The sequence below is a fragment of the Neomonachus schauinslandi genome, chromosome 13, assembly GCF_002201575.2.
Source record: "Neomonachus schauinslandi chromosome 13, ASM220157v2, whole genome shotgun sequence".
Taxonomy (NCBI): Eukaryota; Metazoa; Chordata; class Mammalia; order Carnivora; family Phocidae; genus Neomonachus; species Neomonachus schauinslandi.
Window position 1 is genome coordinate 89,456,556 of NC_058415.1, and position 20,979 is coordinate 89,477,534.

The 20,979-nt window shown below is 41.1% G+C and overlaps 1 protein-coding gene across 1 annotated transcript in view; it reads right to left on the reverse strand.

The window, feature by feature from the left end:
* Positions 1–20,979, reverse strand: part of SETX (senataxin) — a 61,464-nt gene that overhangs the window by 17,424 nt on the left and 23,061 nt on the right. The window contains exons 3-11 of the mRNA XM_021691273.2: positions 14,279–14,452; positions 12,024–12,256; positions 10,901–11,068; positions 10,209–10,365; positions 6,287–6,388; positions 5,983–6,098; positions 4,085–4,156; positions 2,049–2,198; positions 689–796 (exon numbers count right to left, since the gene is read on the reverse strand). Coding sequence (XP_021546948.1) covers positions 689–796; positions 2,049–2,198; positions 4,085–4,156; positions 5,983–6,098; positions 6,287–6,388; positions 10,209–10,365; positions 10,901–11,068; positions 12,024–12,256; positions 14,279–14,452 — 1,280 coding nt within the window. The remainder of the gene's footprint in view (positions 1–688; positions 797–2,048; positions 2,199–4,084; positions 4,157–5,982; positions 6,099–6,286; positions 6,389–10,208; positions 10,366–10,900; positions 11,069–12,023; positions 12,257–14,278; positions 14,453–20,979) is intronic.

Below are 20,979 nucleotides of genomic sequence, written 5' to 3' on the forward strand. Positions count from 1 at the left end.
AAAACATCTACAAAAGTCCCGATTCTGGTGTGCATTTCTAGGAGCCCTCTGTGGTGCGGTAACAGCAGAGAGGGGCGGGCCACGTTCGAGGTGCTGGTTGGTCCTCCCCACAAGCGGGGCTCACGGCCCCTTTTCTCTTCCTGACACTGCACTTTCAGAGGACGAGAGAGGCACAGCGTATCTTTTTTTTTTTTTTTTTTGTATGATAGGACATAGAATTCTAAAACTGGAAATGTACTCTAAGAGTATATTTAAAGTACTCTTGATGACGTTTTCAAATTTGCATACATTTAAAATATAAATCAGGAGGTTAGGAAACTTAAAATTTTTCTTTTATTATTGTTTTGGTGTTTATGTTACTAAAATGGATTGGATACAGCCCTTAAAATAGCTGTGCACCGCCCTTCCCCAAGATAGAGCAGGCCGCACATGGAACACGGTCATTCTTGTCTTCAGGTCTCGGGCACGCGCCCTGCTCGGGTCACACATGCACATAAGCACAATCAGGAACAAAGGGACATTTTTACAGACTTTTACTCTTAAAATTCAAACAGTGGTTCTCTTTCCTTAGCCATTCCCTACTTTTCCTTCCAAATAAGAGATGATGACCCAAGACAGACCCCCTCCAAACACAAGAACAAAAAAGGCCCTTCCACTTTAAAGCAATATGAACATGAAACTAACTTACCATAGAAATGACCGTGGGAGGGAGCTGTTTAGGATCTCCTACGAGGATGAGCTTGTTACAACGATGGATGAGTGGAGTAAGAGTCTCAACCTCACAAGACTGCCCGGCCTTGGGAAGAAAGTACAGAATGAGAAAGTGTTCTTAATCATCTTTGCGGGTGCCTGGGTGGCTCAGTCGGTTAAGCGACTGCCTTTGGCTCAGGTCATGATCCCAGGGTCCTGGGATCGAGTCCCGCATCGGGCTCCCTGCTCGGCGGGAAGCCTGCTTCTCCCTCTCCCACTCCCCCTGCTTGTGTTCCCTCTCTCGCTGTGTCTCTCTCTTTCAAATAAATAAATAAAATCTTTAAAAAAAAAAAAAATCATCTTTGCTGTTTCTTTATCCATGTACACTTTATCTAATTCATAAATATTCTAACATTCAGAAAAGTATCACACTTTCTCCTTCTGCACTGAGTATCAAAAATAAGGATTTCTGAAAAGTACTTATTGTGATGAACACCAGGTGATTAAAATAATAAAAAATAAGAAAAATGAGAAAAAAATAAGGATTTTTTTTTTTTTTGGTTAGAAGATAAAACAACAGAAACAAACACTAAACAATCAATTAAGAAGAACCACCACAGGTGCATTGTGAAGCTGGAACCAGTAGGGTACCATGACCACTTGGGAACCAGCCACGGGCTGGAAGGCGTGTAATGCCCCAGTCCTATGTTCTCTGTTCCTTCTGGGCACTTGCCCACGGGAACTGCGTGGCTGTGTGACCCCCCTCTCCCTGCCACCCCCTTTCTTCCTTGTTCCCCGCAGGCCTCATCATCTGCAAGACTCAAGCTTCTCTTCAGTAACATTTTCTTCAATTATTTCATCATTTCCATGGTTTCTGTTCTTTTGTTTTGGTGAAACTGGATCTTGGATTGATCCTCTGTATCTCATTTTCCACGTCTTTTGTCTTCTGGCTCTACATTCTGGCCAACAGTAGGTACCCAACAAATGCTTGCTCAATGAATGAACTACGAATAAAGGGTATTAGCTGAAAATATTGTGGCTCAGAGCTGTCCAAAGTTATATTAAAACTGCTTCAAAAGGGAACCAGAGCTATTCCAAGCAGAAGCGAGATACTCCTTGGGAAGGATCTGTTGGGAACAGTCAGGCATCCTTAAGACTATATAATCCCAATTCTGGGAAAGCCATTTTAACCGTGGGGGGCCGTAAGCAGCACATTTCAACATAAGAGACTACACACATGTGACAGCAGGTAAAAACCAGCTACACAAGGACTCTGCTCTAACTCAGCAGCAGCATGGTTCCCTCAAGACTCGGCCCTCACAGCAACATCCAAGTCATACCGCCGACCGCCTACTGACCTCATCGACAATGACACAACTGAAGGGGACACCCCCTTGCCCACGAAAAGCAGACTCAAGCAGTAAACCACCACTTGTGCTCAATGTGCAGCAGATGACATGAGACTCTAAGATGATGATGCTCTGTGTTTTTTGTGGGCGTCCTTGAACCTAAGACAACAAATAAAGATGCATCAATATTTCGCTGTATATAAATTGATTATGGTAGGCCTATTTTTTACTGTAAAACATCCACCATTTATTATGTGATAAACATATTTGGTGAACGCTGAGGGGGAACCTCAAATCTAGAAAACGGCAGAAACGTTTAAGATAATCAGAAACCACCAGAGAGAACACTGTGCACTGCAGTGCAGTCTAAGCTCAGAACAGGATTTAAGCACATTAGGAAAAATTTATTCAGGCTTGATTTGGTCAAAGCAAATTACAATTCTTACAGGAGATGTATGTGGGCAGGTATCAGAATGCGTAGAGACAGTTGTGAAGCAATTATCTGAGTTAAACTAGGGTCAGAACTCAGCCTGAACATACATTTTTCTGTCAGTTTTTAAGTATACAATGTTGTTCTTTCTTTTACAAAGGCTTGTACCAACGACGACAATGCCTGTGAAAACGAGAAGCATTCTGCTTGCACGTAAGAAAGACCACCTCGGTCCATCTCTGCCACATGGATTGTGTGATGGCGCCAGACAGTGCACCTCCCATTTAGTGTTCAAGCCAATAAACCAGGGTTCTTATCAGAGATTCAGTGAGCCTATTTCGGTTCCTAAACAGGGGTTCATCCCTGCGCATTTGTTCAACCCCAGACGTGGACTCCCAAGCATGTGTGGAAGCTTCAGGGAGATGGTGGCAACTGTGGCCCTCCCAGGGACACACGTGAATGCACTGTCACACACCTCTCCTCTCAGCCACCTGAGGAAAACTGCCAAGTACAATTAATTCAATGGCCCACAGAACAAGGTGATGAGCAGCAAAACCCACAGTATATGCAAAAACAGACTTCACCCTTAAGTTTGGGAAGTAATTTTGGGCTCAGTTTACAATTTTAATAGAAACCGTTCCACGTAATTTTTTTATTTAAATGAACAAACAGCTAAATTGTTCAACTGTTATTTATTTAGCTATATCGGGAAGGCTAATACATTCAAGAGAAAAATCTCAGCTTAAAAATACTAGTAACGTTACCAGTTGCTATAACCTGCTCTCCCTGACCCCCACTGGTTTATTAGGGCTGCAATCTGGTCACGAGGATATATATCAGGCTCATCCTAGCTTTGATCAATCTAAATCTTGTTCATTTTTTTTTTTTTAAGATTTTATTTTTAAGTGAGCTCTGTGCCCAACGTGGGGCTCAAACTCAACAACCCCGAGAGATCAAGAGTCACATGCTCCACCAACTGAGCCAGCGAGATGCCCCTTGATGATATTTTTATACCCAGAGAATACTGGGGAAGAAGTTACACATGCTATAGAAGGATTCTTATGATCAAAAACAAATAGGATAAGTTTATGCTTTCAGTCAAGAATTGTAAAAGACTTGTTTGTACTCTCTTTTGCCAAATCCCCAGCCACTGTCACGCTACTTGAATCTAGACATCTGATTTTCCTTTTTTTTTCCCCTTCTCTTTTTGGTGTCCTTGGGCGGGCACGGATTTTATTTTCTTTTTAACAGGGAAAACACCTTCAAATCTACTTTCACTAACTATTCATCTGATGATAGTTATCATAATCGACTTTGCAGTGCCAGGGGTGTGGAGAGCACCTAACAACGGAGTTTAATACTTACCCAACCTAGAAAAGGAAAAAATACTTTATAATCACCTCTTTCTTAGAAATCTCAATGACGATAAGAATTATTAGGCTAAAACAAAAACAGCAAATGTACCTGTAATTGCATCATTTTCTCTACTTTAACATTTAAAAAAGTTTTTCATAATATTTAAATGCAATTGAGAAAAGCCCATCAGTTGTGTGAAATAATCATAATAAAGAGAAAGAGAGAAAAACCTGGAAAATGCTCCAGGTGAACCACTTACCTCTTTAATTTTAGAAGCTAGTTCCTGCCTCTCTTTTGAAACTTTTGCAATTTTTTCATCTAATTCTTGCCTCTGGGAAAAGTGAGAGTGCAATCATTAACATTAAACTGAGCCATTTTAAAATGCTTTCCCGCTGACTGCCTTGCCTTTCAGGTGGCACTATAATCTATCTGCCCAAGACTCGCTGTTCACCCAGTTCCTTCTCTCTTCCCCAGGAGTCCTGACACCAGGCTGTGCTGCGGCCACGCTACCCCACGGTACTGCTGCCTCGTGCACGCTGTCCGGCCAGGCAGCCTGAAGAGACCCTCCGTGGACACGAGCCCTCCCGCGAACAAGGCCCCAGGTAAGAGAGCAGCCACAGAGTCCCAGCAAATGGAAGCTCCAACAGGACTGCCCTCATGACCACAGTCTCCCCTGCCTCCAGCGCCTGTGTGCCTTATGCACACCCATGCAGGTTATCTAAGCCCTGCTCTTTTGGGCTGAGTTGCCCAATTTGGCCCTAGCCCAGGACCCCCAAAGCACCTCACCCACAGACCCTAACAAAGACGAGCGCCCAGGTCCTGCCTCTCGGTCTGCATTCTGCCTTGACCTCCCTGTGTGGCCCCTGGAGGCGGGACGTGTACTTCCTCCAGGATCTGTGCGTAATAAACGTCTCTATTCAATTTCTCTATGGTCTGGCACCCTGAGCTTCACTTAAGCGTTAATCTGATAAAGCTTAACACTGTACAAGATTCCGTTCTGTCTAGTGTGTCCCATGTGTGCTATTTCTGTCTGCTGGGCAGTCCAACCCCTGGGGCTCATTCCTCCATTAATTTCTGGGTGGTTCAAACAGGTTATTAATCACATCCCAGTCATTCCTCTAGCCACAGTGATGGGCATATAACATAGGCCTGGTAAACTGGCTCACATTCCCTTAAAAACAGGGATTAGACCTGCTTGCACACCCAGGGACTAATCAGACTCCCTCCATGGAACTGATGCATGGATAGCAGGGAAAGCAGCCCCTTCTCGCCCTATGGGTTTCCTTCCTGCCTGTCTGCCTGCCTTCCTCCCTTCCTTCCTTTCTTAAAATTTATTTATTTATTTGAGAGAGAGAGAGAGAGAGAGAAAGAGCGTGGGCAGTTGGGGGGGGGGGTGGAGGGGGGAGGCAGAGGGAGAGGTAGAGAAGCAGACTCCCTGGTGAGCATGGAGCCTAACACGGGGCTTGATCTCACAACCCTGAGATCATGACTTGAGCCAAAATCAAGAGTTGGATGCTTAACTGACTGAGCCACCTAGGCGCCCCTCCCTTGGGTTTTCTAAGCTGGAGCGGTGGTACCCAGAGATGCTGGCACTTGTCTTCTCCAAGATGAGAAATGTCTGACACACAGAAAAATCAAGGGATGGAGAAATGACATCTGAGCCTCTGGATCCAGCTACACTGGAGTTAATCACTCCCAGAGTTCCTAGGTATCTAAGTCAGTGAATTCCCTTTTTGTCTAACTTGGCCTTAACTTGCTGAAAGATATCTAATAAATTCACTACAGCTTTAATATAAGGCAGGCAACAGCAAACTACAGCCTGGGCCAAATTCAGCTCACCATCTGTTTTTATAAATAAAGTTTTATTGGAACACAGCCACATCCATTTGTTTATGTATTATCTATCACTACTTTTATGCTACAACAGCAGAGCTGAGTAGTTGAAACAGAGACCATATGGCCTGCAAAGTCTAAATTACTTACTACCTTTCCTTTTTAGAAAGTTTTTTAATCCCTAATATAAGGCATACCACTTTTTCATACATCTTTATACACCAATTATGCTATTCCACAATAAAACATTGGTATCAAATACTCATCACTAGCTTCTGTACTTATCAGCTATTAAAAAATATTCATCAAGACATGTTTAGATACCTGTATTTCCCTTCCTCCTCGGCATAAAGCACGCTGGCGGGAAAGTTCATCAAGTTGATGATCTAGAAATTCCTTTCTTCTATGCATCTCCTGAACATGAGAAGGTAATTCTTTTTCTTAAAAAAAAAGAATGATATGATAAGTCTCACAAATATACACATATGCATATGCAATCAGAAGAAAAACTAGTTCTCAAAGCAAGGCTATTTCGAGTGTCTCCAAATTACCTTTAATGCCCAACACATTAACTATCACATAAAAGAAAACAGAAGTAATGTTAGTATGTGCCTTAATGAATACTTACTCATTCTGTGGTTAACTTGGCTGTCCAAACTGAATTTTAGGACCTCATTATTAATAGACTTTTCTGGACCGAGACGTACTAAATTTATATCTCCACAGTTCCCTGTTGATAAAAAAATCATACTTAGAGATTAATAAGGACACTGCCAATCTCTGCACATAGTACCTATTTCTAAGCGAGCATACTAACAATCAGGGAAGGGAGCCAACATTAACTATCAATCAACTCCACACCTGAAACTACACTAGAGGATTCATACACATTAGATATTCTTCACAACCACCCTGCAGGGTGAGTACTGACCATTTCTACCTAATAAAAGCTACAGAGGCTGCATAAACAGGACATTAGAAAGTTGAAATTCAATTATACCAACATTTCTCAAACTATGTTCTGTACAACATTCCATAGTAAAATACATTTGGGAAAGGTGAGTTGAAATAAGATAGATTTCTTAACCACAGGATATATCAGATATGTAAAGACTTTCGTATATTAATACATATTTGAATTTCTAAGACAGAATCATATTTTACTATCAAATCCTTTCGTGGAATATTCACAACAAAGTTTTTGAAACTCTACTCCATATCATGCTGCTACTCCAGAATCTAAGGAACACAAGGTGCTGAAACTGTGGAGTAGATAACTGCAAACAGTGTAAATGTCATTTAAGTGGCTAGCTGTTAACCACACCTTTATTTGCAGTCACCATATTTTATATATTACTTAATCTAAAAATCTCTCACTCCATCATGGGGCTAAATTATAGCAATCAGCACTTACCACAATCTGACACATCACATACTTATTTGTTTACTGTCGATCTCCTTCCACTGAATAGGGTTTCGTTGTACTCACTGGCTATGATAGTGGCTGGCACTGAAGCACAATCAATGTATGCTGAATGAATGAATGACTTACTAAGCAGTTGTCTACAACATATTTTGTTCCTAGTTCAGCTCATTCTTCTAACTTTGAAGCCATCTTCTCTGGCCAACATTTACTTAAAGGTTTCAAAACTGCTAACTTACTTGTGTTTCCACGAGAAAGGTGGATGAAATTACCTGGAAACTCACCTCCTATAAATACCTAGAAATGCTTCATAAATTAAAACAGACTCCTTGGGCGCCTGAGTGGCTCAGTCGTTAAGCGTCTGCCTTCGGCTCAGGTCATGATCCCAGGGTCCTGGGATCGACCCCACATCAGGCTCCCTGTTTGATGGGAAGCCTGCTTCTCCCTCTCCCACTCCCCCTGCTTGTGTTCCTGCTCTCGCTATCTCTGTCTCTGTCAAATAAATAAAATAAAATAAAATAAAATAAAACAGACTCCTTTAAACTGCAGGGTGAGCTCACAGAAATGCAAGAGAAATTCCTAGGGGCCAAAAACAAAGAGAAAGCTCAAAACCAGAGTTGAAAGCCCACAAGGTGCTGAGGCTTCCCTGGGGGAACAGGATGAGTCAGGGTTGGTGCTGTCTCGGTGCTCAGAATTTTTTTTTTTACTGAACATTCAATAAAATGCAGATGTTTCAAAATCTTTAGTTGTACAGTTTGACAAATGTCTACACTGGCAAAACTACCATTCCAGTGAAGACAGAGAACTTTATAATGGAGGCTTGGATTTTAAAGCCCACTGGATGGGGCGCCTGGGTGGCTCAGTCGTTGAGCGTCTGCCTTCGGCTCGGATCATGGCCCCGGGGTCCTGGGATCGAGCCCCACGTCGGGCTCCCTGCTCCGCGGGAGGCCTGCTTCTCCCTCTCCCACTCCCCCTGCTTGTGTTCCCGCTTTCTCTGTGTCTCTCTGTGAAATAAATAAAAATAAAATCTTTAAAAAATAAATAAATAAAACCCACTGGAAAGGAAGAGGGCCTGAAAGAGGTGGGAGGATGAAAAGGAAATGAATCTAACTGCGCCTGGGCTTAGCTGGGAAAAACCAAAATCTCTTCCAGGACTTTCAAAACATAGGCTCATACCACATGTGGATTTAGGGACTAAATATATAATTCAGGGAATGACAAAGGTGACCCAATCAAAACAGAGTTGAGAGTTTTAAAATGAGAATACAATGAGCAACTTTATACCAATATATTTAAAAATTAAGAGGAAATGTTGATTTTTCTTGAAAAAATACAAATTAGCCAAACTCACTAAAATACAGAAACCTGAATAGACCTATTAACAGCTAAGACATTCGGACAGATTAAAACTTACCCATCTGTCAATAAACAAAACAACACTAAAAACAAATTAATCTTCAAGAATAGATAATCTCTGTCATATATAAAACATTCCAAAGAATTAACAAAAAATTATCCCCAATTACATTTTTAAAGTCAGTGTAATGATACCCAGACATAGATATGACAAAGAAAAATCACAGGCTGGCTTCATTCATGAGTACTAATTTTATTTTATTTTATTTATTTATTTATTTATTTTTAAAGATTTTATTTATTTATTTGAGACAGAGAGAATGAGAGACAGAGAGCATGAGAGGGAGGAGGGTCAGAGGGAGAAGCAGACTCCCCCCCGAGCAGGGAGCCCGATGCGGGACTCGATCCAGGGACTCCAGGATCATGACCTGAGCCGAAGGCAGTTGCTCAACCAACTGAGCTACCCAGGCGCCCCATGAGTACTAATTTTAAAATCCTAAATTAAACATTAGCAATCTAGCAACATGTTAAAAAATAATAATACATGACCAAGTTGGCCTTATTCTAGGAATCAAAGACATTTTAGTATTAGAAAAACACTGTACTTTACCCCACTAACAGATTAAAGAAAAAAGTTTCATTACCATTTCAACAGATGCAACAAAATGCGTGCAATAAAATTCAACAGCCCTTCATGACAGAAACTAATAACAAAGGACCAGGACAGCTGCAAGTAGTGGAAGAAGTGACAATGAATGCAGTATAAAAGACCAAAGTTCTCTTCTACAGCCAGAAGATATCATTTTTTCTCTAACAAATTGGAAGATCCAACCTGGATGCCTGGCTGGCCCTGTCCTGATCCCGGCCCAGCTGCATGGTCAGCACATGGCTGAGAGTGCTCACCTTCCCTCAGCCAGCCAGGGAAAGGCACGTTAAAACCACACCACTGCGTATGCATTGGAGCTGCTCCTGGACGTGTAAACTGCTACACCCACGTGTGAGGACAATTTGGCACTATCTAGAAAACCAAAGATGCACAAATCCTTCAACCCAACATTTTCACTTCAAGGTCTACCTATGGTAGACCAGTGTTTTTATAAACTCTTGACCTTTCATATGAGGTACACCTGACCATCAAAACCCAATACAGAACTCACACACCTCCCCAAGGAAACAAACATAGTCCCTGCGTACCCTCATGGCCTGAATCTCACTGGAGAGAGCGCAGCAAACGGAATGCCTAAACCCTCGCCTTTGTGGGGCTTATGATATTCCAGATATTCTGCACGGAGGTTCTCTCACCTCTGGTCCCTGTTACTGATAGTAACTTCTGCTAGAGCTCCCCATACCCACCAATCCTTTCCCACGGCTAACTCCTAACTACTCTCCAGGTTTCATCTTAGACATCATTTCCCCCAGGAGCCTTCCCTAACACTCCACAACTGAACCAAGGGCCGCTCTAAGGTGTCTGAAAGTAGCCACATCTTACTGCTCTTAGAGAATGTCCAGATTTATACTCTAACTGCCCACTGATCCACTTCCTCATTATCGTCTCCTGGAAGGTTTCACTGTTGAAACCTCAGTACTTAGCACAGGGCCTTGGCACAGAGTAAATGCTCAATAAAACTTGCTAAATGAATTGATGAGTACGTATGGGCCACAGCCCCAAGAAGTTATTACCAAAACTGGCTTATTCTTTGGCATTCAAAGCTGCCCACACTAAACACAGAACAAAACCAAAAACAAATTAAAAGCCATATAAGTATCATACCCAAAGGATTCTTCTTGTCTTTACATTTTTCTTTAAATTCGAGGATGATTTTTTTCATAAGTTCATCAACAGCTGCGTTGGAAGGCGCACACACAAGGACACGGTTTTGTTTGATTTTGGCATTGGAGTTTTCATCTGAATGCCCCTTCCTCTGGTTCTACAATTTGACACACACACGCCAAACAAACAGACAAACAAAAAATACTGATGAGCTCTATTACAGAGTTTTCCAGTTTTTCTCTACTTCCGTGTATGTTTGAAAGTTCCCCTTATAAATACTTAAAAATAAGTAACAGCAACTACATCTTACATTGACATTAAAATGACTCTAGCAGGACATTTTATCATAGCTTCCCTGAGCCTCACCTCACTATCCAGTTATTTTACTCCGTACTCAATCCAACCAAAATGTAGCCCAGGAATACATTCCAGACAGTTTCTTGGCATTAGATGTGACAAGACCACCATTCTAGCCCTTCAGCTTAGTGTCACACAGGACATTTTCTGCTCTTTTTACTTTTTATACCCTTGTCTCCTTCTGCTACCTCTTTCTCAGATACAGTTCCACACAGTATCAAAAAGATACACAAAAGTGCAGGGAGGAAGACCTGTAGTAGTCATTTACGTATGTCAGTTAACTCATGTGGAACGATGTGCTCGGCTCCCAGCACGGACGCCCTCACATACTCTACCTCTGTCAGCAGGCGGTACAGGAGGCCAACAATAGTTTTTGATTTTCCTGTTCCAGGTGGTCCATGAATCAGACAGATCTTGGCAACTGACGGGGAGTGTTTGACCATGGCATATGCAGTTTCTATCGCTTTCTTTTGGTCTTCGTTGAAATCTCTTAAGTAGGCGATCTATGCAAAAGACACTAGTGAGAATGAGTTGCTCTTCCGGGAGTGGCACAGGAAAGGAAGAAGAGAAAACCATTTGAATTTCTTCTAACCTTTATCAGACAGAAGCTTTGGTTATGATCTGGAAAGACCCCAACATGACCTTTAATCTACAGAACCAATTTCACTACTATGAAGTTATTTATGAGCGTCTGTAGGCTTCAGCCCACCTACAACTACAACAACTGCATTTTTATTTGTGATTCTTACAAAGAGGATCACAATAAATTGTTCAATACTTTTCTTCTATTTATTCTTTCCATAGATAGTACAAAAACGTTCTAAGATTTTCTTTCCTAACATTCCGGATTTTGGATCAGATCTAAGTTTAAACCTCAGCTTCACTCACAAGCTAGGTCTCTAAACTCCTAACCTCTCTGAGTCTATGCCTTTGTCATCCATTAAATCTGGGATTCCAGAGAGGACGAGAAGTGAATGAGATACTGCACAGAAAGCCCCCACACAGCAGCGGTCCAAACACTGTTACTTTTCTCTTGCCTTCCTCAGTATTAATCTCCTGGAATGAATATATATAGCTCTTACAGCGAGAACATACATGCTCATGCAAAATGGCAACTTTACCTGTCAATTCTCCATCGATCTTTCAAATGCAAAATTAACTCTATTAACCTACTCCTACCTCTGAATTTTAATCACCTAACAAGCATTTAAGTAGGATGCTCATCTAACATTTTAATGCTCCTCTTTAAGCATATTTTCAATTCTTTATTGCACTACACTTTTTTCCTGAGGTAAGCTGTGTAACATAACGAAGCGCCACACATCCTCACTGTGCACACACGGGGATACAGCTTTGTCCCAGACATACAGGAATGTGCAATGAATAAACACGACATGATGCTGTCACATTCTGACACGAAATTTTCGGACTTTTCGTTCCCGTTTAACCATGACTCACAATTCTCTCAGATGTTGTAGTTAGTAAATCTTTTGTACAGAAGTCCATGGGGTTTGGATTCAGAACAGCTCTGGCCAGTTGGTTCCGTCCACTCAACAAAGACATGGCTTTCAACTTCCTTTGTGTAGTTACCAGAGAACTGATTACAACGCATTTCACGAGTTCATTTAAATTGACTGGCAAATTATCTTGAGTCTGGATGGAAAGGGAACACTCAGATTTCCCATTGCGCACTATTATCAAGAAGGAGAAAAAGCAATTTCAGTTGCCAGGGAATAATGTTGTCCAGCTAAAAAGGTTATTCAGAATTATGTATTTTCTAACTTATGTTTTTTGTATGATATTGTTCAAGTAATTCACTCAAATGTTTACTGAATGCTTCCAAAGAACCAGGCAATTCCTTTCAAGAAAAGGGAAGCAGATAACCAAATAAACACGTCAGGTGGTGATGAGCACCATGAAGCAAGCCGAGAAAGGGGATGAAGAAATCATGAGGGATGGGAGGGAGCTGTTACCGTCACAGGCAAATCAGGGAAGGTCTTCCTGATAAGATGGTATCTTAGTAGACACTTGAAATAAATGAGTAGGCCACGCCCTTATCTGAGGAAAGGGTGTTACCGGCAAAGAATCGACAATTGCAAAGATGTGACTGGAGTATTTCAGGAACAGGGACAAGCCTAGTATGGCTGGAAGGAAAAGTAGGGAGACAAGTGCTGCGAAGACTCAGAGAAGAAAACGGGGCTCCATTTTATAGGGCTCTGCAGACCACAATACTGACTTTGAACCTTATTCCAAGTCAGGTAGAAAGCCACAGGGCAGCTTTGTACTGGGAAGTGACATGCTTAAACTTAGACATTAAAAGAATCGCTCTTCCTGCAGATGGAGAATAAACAGCAATGGGAAAAGCACAGAAGCAAACAGGCCACCAGGAAGCCACTGCAGCTGATGGTTGTGTGGACCAGGATGTAGTAAGCAGACGTGGGGATTGGATTCTGGATACTTTGCAAAGAAAGAGTCAACAGGATTTGCTGATGAATTACATGTAGGATGTGAGACAAAGAAAGGATCAAGGATGACCGGGGTTTTGGGCCTGAGCAACTAGAAAAAGGCAGGCCCCACTTGCTGAGATGGGAAAAACAGAAGGAACAGTAGATGTCAGGTAGAAAATCAAGCGCTTCCTTTGGTCTTTTTGTCTAACATATTTGCAAATGGAGATGTCAGATAGTTGGATGCTTGAGGAGCTAGAAGGAGAATACCTTAGAAATATAAATTTGGCACATGTCATCATTTGCAAGAGTCAAAAGCACAGATTAAGCTATGTACCCCTCCTGCTACGCCCCTAAATGCACTCTACAGGAAGAACTGGGCTGGACCACACTTATGATAGAAATACAGCACATCAGTTTCAGTGCATGATGCTGAACTCCAAGGAGCTTTGTTTTTACGACTGGATGCAAAAAGGCGAAGGAATAATGAACTCATGTTCTTGTCACATAGCTGAGGCTAAGAAAGCAGCAATGTTAAAAAGGCTGCTCAGCATACAATGAAGAATGTGGGCAACCCTGCAGTCAAACAAATGTAGGTTTCAATTCTGGGCCTACCACTTAATACTGAGAATGACCTTGGGAGGGGTACTGAATATCCCTGAGCCTTCATTTCCTAGTGAGCAGGGAATACATAGATCTTATTGCTTTGCAAGGCTTTGAGGAAGACGATAAACGAGCACAGGAAGGACAAGGCACGTGGCCTGGCACACAGCAGGTACTGATTACATCCAAGCTGACGTTACTTCTGCGATGCTACTTCCAGGAGACGGGTCCCTACGACACAAGGGATGGGGGCAAGGGAAACAGCAGAACCTTCGAGTTGCCTCACAATGACTTATATGTTTGGTCTTCTCATTGATATTTAGCCGCAACACCAAGGTTGTGATTTTAAGATACAAAAAACAGATGGTTTGCAAATTGTCTGTTTAATAACAAACACAATGACAGATGAAGAAATGTATCAGAAAGAGAGGACATTACAAAAGAAAGCTTTTAAATCATAAATCTAGAGCAGTAAGTACTGGGCTTTTCCCAGATGAGTCTAGAAAAATTAAAAAAAGGACTCTGGATGGCAAGTAACCAACCTGGCAAATACACGTCTCAAATATGTTTAACAAGTATGTGGCCGGTAAAGCACAACTCAGAGGGAAATTAAAAGATGAGCTTATATCTGACAGATTTCTCTTTACAGTCTCATTATCTACTTACTGACTGAAGTGCGGCGAAACTTATGAATATAACCGCAATGATATTCACGGAGATCCTGCATGCGATTTCTCTCTGTATCTTTCTTCTCTCCATTTTGTCTTTCAGGAACCAAAAACACCAAATCATTTTCCTTTGGATGAAGCTGTTTAGCTAGTTCACATTCCTCAAGATGAACTATGAAACAATAAGAAGTTGGCATTGATTCTAACAGAATTATTTTAAATGAGATTAACTTAAACGATATTAACACTTGTACTAAGTTCAAGCAAGTATACAGCACTAGACTTTGTAATATACTTCAAAATAATACTCTAAGCCAGTCAACATTCTCAAATACGGATTATACAGTATTATAAAATGTATTCTTCGCAATGGCTAAAAAGCCAAAATAAAATCATAATATTCAAAAGTAGCTAGTAAACTTCCTTTCCTTAAAACTTATTTTAGTTTTTAACCAAAATATTTTCTCTTTTGTTCCTCGGTTTCAAAATCCCAGGAGAAAACCCCAAAACAGATCCAAGGACGTAAGAATTTTGAGCCTATTGGTGGCATTTCACATTTGATCTTAGCCAAAAGGCCGAGAAGCGATTACTGGTGGCATTTCAAACAAGGGGGAAAGACTAGTTGTAAACTACTGGGGCTGGGAAAACAGAGCAAGCACTACCACAGAAAAGTTGAGCACACCAACCACCAGATCCAGAAACAATATAATGAACTAAAATACGAGGCACTGGGATTAGACAGACAACCACTAAATCCAAACAAGATTTTAAAATGGAGCAGGTTAGGAGTGCCTGGGTGGCTCAGTCGGTTAAGCTTCTGACTTCCACTCAGGTCATGATCTCGGGGTCCTGGGATAGAGCCCCGCACCAGGCTCCCTTGCTCAGTGTGGAGTCCGCTTCTCCCTCTCCCTCTCTCTGCCCCTCCCCCCTGCTTAAGCAAGCGCGCACACTCTCTCTCTCTCTCTCAAAATAAATAAAATCTTTTTTAAAAAATAAATAAAATGTGGCAGGTAAGAAATATCTATGTGAAGGCATCAGAGCAATTATAACAGTGAAGAGTTACTGTGTTGAGATCCAGAAGAATGTGGAAATCCAATGGAGTCAGCCCAGTATTTCCCCTAGAAACATCTCAACTATGCTTGGAGTGGCAGCCAAGAGGTCAGGCCAGACCTGGGATGGCCTTATTGGACTAAAAAGACAAAAACTGGAGTCCAGGGCCTGTCCAGAGTGGGGACTCTGGTAGCCCTATATGCTTCAGGTTGGGACTACGAAGGACTCAGGACTACACCCAAGGATGAAGCAGAAGCAAACCCGCCTTGACGTGGGCTACAGCCCAGCTTCCAAACAGCTGGGTGCTCCAGAAAAGCCAATCCCTTAAACCAGATTAAGATGATCCCACATCGCAGGTGCCCCCAAGAAGCCTGGCAGAAGCAAAGGAAAATCCTCTGTGGAGGAAGATAGTATCATCCTAGGCCTCAAATTATTTTTATAAATAACATTGCAAAGATAATGACCAACACGCACCAGGGATAAGCAGGGCACAAGGAGAGAAGAAAAACACAAAGCGGTAGCATCAGTAAACAACCGAGGACTGTCACTGGGGGCTACAGATTATGTCTCACACAGTTTAAAAGGTTTTACCTCATCTATGGAAACACTTAAAAGAGCTACTAAAACTATAGATTTTGATAAATCAAGGGTGCATGTTTTAAGTTTTAACCTAACTGTTCTAAAACAGCAAAAGATGTATACATTGAGAGATAATTTCCAAACTAACAAGAAAAAGTAAAAAGAAATTTTAAAATGAGAAAAAAAGTAAAAGTATTCAACCAAAACAAAAGGTAATACATGTAATATATAATTAGGTTCATTTACTTCTGTTGTGTTTCACTTTATGGTGTGCTTTTTAAAATTCACCTTTGGTAATTTAATAGTTCAAAGTCTCATATATGTGTAAAAAGTATACTCTAGTTCTATCAGGTTTTTTTTTTTAAAGATTTTATTTATTTATTTGACAGAGAGAGAGCGCCAGAGAGCACAGGCAGGGGAAACAGTAGAGGGAGAGGGAGAAGCAGGCTCCCTGCTAAACTGAGAGCCCAACGAGGGGCTCAATCCCATGATCTGAGCTGAAGGCAGATGCTTAACTGACTGAGCCACCCAGGCGCCCCTCAGTTTTTTCTTTATATATTTTATTAGGTATATATACATTGAGAATTGTCATCTCCTCTGAACTAAACTTATTATGATTCCCTTTGTATGTAAGTTTTTTTGTCTTACAGTCTATTTAGTCTGATATTAACAGAGCTAAACATGTCTTTTTTTTTTTTTTTTTTTAAGATTTGAGAGAGAGAGAGAGAGCGCATGCACATGTGTGTGAGTGACTACCTGCTGAGCGCGGAACCCGAAATAGGGCTAGACCCCACAACCGTGACGTCACAACCTGAGCCGACATCAAGAGTAGGATGCTCAACTGACTGAGCCACCCAGGCACCCTAAACACATCTTCTTTTATTTATTTATTTAAAAAAAAATTTTTTTTAAGATTTTATTTATTTGAGAGAGAGAGAATGAGAGACAGCATGAGAGAGAGGAGGGTCAGAGGGAGAAGCAGACTCCTTGCTGAGCAGGGAGCCCGATGTGGGACTCGATCCCGGGACTCCAGGATCATGACCCGAGCCGATGGCAGTCGCTTAACCAACTGAGCCACCCAGGCGCCCCCACATCTTCTTTTAGTAGGGTTTATGTGAGTGTCTTTCTCCAATCCTGTTTTTTCAACCTTTCTGTATTCTTATGCTTACATGTATTACTTGTTCATACATACAGTGTATTATTATATTGTAATCATACTGTTCTTGAAATAACCATTTTCTTCTACAGGATGCTAAGCTACTTATAAAATTGCAAGTTCAGATACGGGATAAAAGAATATAGATAATATTGGTCATATCAGATAGCAAGTCAGCTTTCAAAGACTTGTAGGGTCCTACCTAAAGGGCTTAAATGATAATGGATAGAAACACAAGTATATTTAAGTCCATGCATTTATGAAATTAAAAAAAAAAAAAAAGCACACTGGTCAACACCAGTGCCTGCGGTGAATTAGCTCATTATTTTAAAAACTGGTCAAGAGGGCGCCTGGGTGGCTCAGTTGGTTAAGCGACTGCCTTCGGCTCAGGTCATGATCCTGGAGTCCCTGGATCGAGTCCCGCATCGGGCTCCCTGCTCGGCAGGGAGTCTGCTTCTCCCTCTGACCCTCCCCCCGTCTCATGTGCTCTCTCTCTCTCTCTCAAATAAATAAATAAAAATCTTAAAAAAAAATAAAAATAAAAACTGGTCAAGAGTCAAGTACTTTTCTACATTTCTTTATAAAGTACACCAGAGAGTAACCAAATAATATAGAGAAATTTCTTTATAGAACTATTCCAGCTAATAAATGAAGAAATGATCAAATAAAAATATCACCATTTTGTACCTTTAATAAATTAATCTAGGCATTAAGCATCCACAGCTGTAAATATTACTAAAAGAGAAATTAGAGATCATGTACTTCCTGATAAAGGAACACAACACCATCTATGAAACAGTTTTGCTAAAAATAATAAATCAAACTTGAATCAGATCATGCCTCTAGATACAACTATCAATTTACAGGAAATACAGAGGACAGGAAAACGTACCAACAAACACCAGGGGGACACAATCAACAAGTATAGACAATAATTCTAAAGGATCAACAACTCAACTTTTTCAACAAACAAATTACAAAGGGGAAAAAAAACAATGAGAAAATTATAGTTAAAAAAAACCTTTCAGCTAGTGTCAATGTGTGCACCTAATTTGGACCTTATTTCAAACTCGCTGAAAAAAATTGTTATTCATGATGAAATTGAAAATTTGAACACTGACTAGCTATCTGGTATTAAGCAATAACTTAATATTTTAGCAATAAAATGTAATCTTATTATAAAATTTTAGGTCTGTATCTTTTAGAGATATTCACTGAATTACAAATGACACCCCATCTCCACAAAAATCAAACCAAAGATAATCTGCAAAACCTCTCCATCGTAAACACTAAAACATCACTGAAAATAAACCAAAATAACTGGATGTATTTCTTATTCATGAATTAGAAAATTATCAGAAAGATGTCAATTCTCAAAAAAAAAAAAGATGTCAATTCTTGCCCAATTTCCCCATTTTTTCCTCTAAAATTTATACGGGAACTCAAGCAGACAAGAATAGCTAAGGCACTCTTAAGGCAAACAAGGTAGGAGGAACTGTCCAGTCGTTATTAAAACTCATTATAAAGCTGGACTAAGTAATTAGGCAATGTGATGTGGGCACAAGGGTAGGCAAATGACCCAATAAAGAAATGAGTCCAGAAAAAAAATCCATGAGTTAAATGGACACTAGATTTATGGCAAATATGGCACTGCGCAGCATGAAGAGGGTGGTCTTTTCAATAAATGATACTGGGATAACCACAATTCCATTCAGAAAAAAAAATGAAACATGACCCCTATACATCCCATTCATGAATAAAAATAAATTCCAGGGTGCCTGGGTGGCTCAGTCGTTAAGCGTCTGCCTTCGGCTTGGGTCATGATCCCAGGGTCCTGGGATGGAGTCCCGCATCGGGCTCCCTGCTCGGCGGGAAGCCTGCTTCTCCCTCTCCCACTCCCCCTGCTTGTGTTCCCTCTCTCGCTGTGTCTCTCTCTGTCAAATAAATAAATAAAATCTTTAAAAAAACAAACAAAAAAACCACAAAAAATAAATAAATAAATAAAATAAAAATAAATTCCAGGTTGACAAAACAATGAACTGTCTAGAAAAGGGGCTACAAACTTTTTCTGTGAAGAGCCAAACTTTTTTTCTGCAAGCCACACATAGGGTCTGTTGTATATTCATATCTTTTTTTCAAAGTTCTTTGGGGCACCTGGGTGGCTCAGTCGGTTAAAGCATCTGCCTCCAGCTCAGGTCATGGTCCCAGGGTCCTGGGATAGAGCCCCGAATCGGGCTCCCTGCTTGACAGGGAGTCTGCTTCTCTCTCTCCCTCTGCCCCTCCCCCCGCTTGTGCATGCTCTCTCTCTCTCAAATAAATAAAGTCTTAAAAAAAATTCTTCAAAAATGTAAAAACCTGGGGCACCTGAGTGGCTCAGTCATTAAGCATCTGCCTTCAGCTCAGGTCATGATCCCAGGGTCCTGGGATCGAGCCCGATGCTCCCTGCTCAGCGGGAAGCCTGTTTCTCCCTCTCCTACTCCCCCTGTCTGTGTTCCCTCTCTTGCTGTCTCTCTGTCAAATAAATAAATATTTTTTAAAAAAATTGTAAAAACCTGTGCGCCTGGGTGGCTCAGTTGGTTAAGCGACTGCCTTCGGCTCAGGTCATGATCCTGGAGTCCCTGGATCGAGTCCCGCATTGGGCTTCCTGCTCGGCAGGGAGTCTGCTTCTCCCTCTGACTCTCCCCTCTCTCTTGTGCTCTCTCTCATTCTCTCTCTCTCAAATAAATAAATAAAATCTTTAAAAAAAAAAATTGTAAAAACCTTACTCTAAGGTAGTACAAAAAACAGGATATGGGGTAGATCTGCAAGCCATAGTTTGCTGACACTTGTTCCAGATGTTAATATATTTATGAGCTGCAGCAGGAAAAGGTTTCCTAAATGAGGCATAGAACACCAACCATAAAAAAAAAAAAAATAGGGGTGCCTGGGTGGGCTCAGTCGGTTTAGTGTCCAACTACAGATCTCAGCTTAGGTCTTGATCTCAGGGTTGTTAGTAAAAAAAAAAAAAAAAAAAAAAAAAGATGCATTTGCTATGTTAAAAATAAGTTCTAGGGGTGCCTGGCTGGCTTGGCAGGGAAGCATGCAACTCTTGATCTTGGGGTCGTGAGTCTGAGCCCCATGTTGGGTGTAGAGTACTTAAATAAATAAATAATAAAAATAAGAAATTCTTAATAAAATAAAGCTTTTTAAAGACATCAGTGAGAGTCAAAATGCAAGCCAAACTGAGAGAATGGCATGTATCCAGATTATATAAGGAACTCCTACAAATCAATAAGAAAAAGGTAACAGAAAATTAACAGTAACTTTGAATAGGCACTTCCCAAAAGAGATTACTGAACCATCTACTAAATATATAAAAAGGTGCTCAACCTCACTGATAACAAGGATATGACAAAATAAAACCACAAAAGGCCAGCAAGACAAACATGGCATAATGGCTAAAACTAACACGACAATCAATACAAATGTGTTGGTGAAGACCGGGAACAATGTGACTTCTCGTATACTGTTGGTGGAGTTTAATGCTGAACAACAGGCTGGGCATTACCTAGTCAGCTTGAACATACACATACCCAGAGACTCCATAATCCTCCTCTGGATAGGACTCAACAAAAATGCTCTCCCACCAACACAGGAACGTCAGGGTGGCACTGTTCATGAAATTCTGTGTCAGGTTTAACAGAGCACGCCCGAGGCTGCTATCTTTAGAAAGGTCTGCTTACAAGGGTGGCCTTTGGCATGTGGGATCCTGGATCTCGGGATTATCATTTGCTGACTCATCAGACTCGCTGTGCCTAAACCATTTGCAAAAATATGGTCTATACCAAACACCTGCTTTACTTCTGGAAGTCAGGAGTTTAGGCCAGGCAGAGGGTATTTGGGGCACTGAATCTCTAACACGCTTCCCTAGTAGG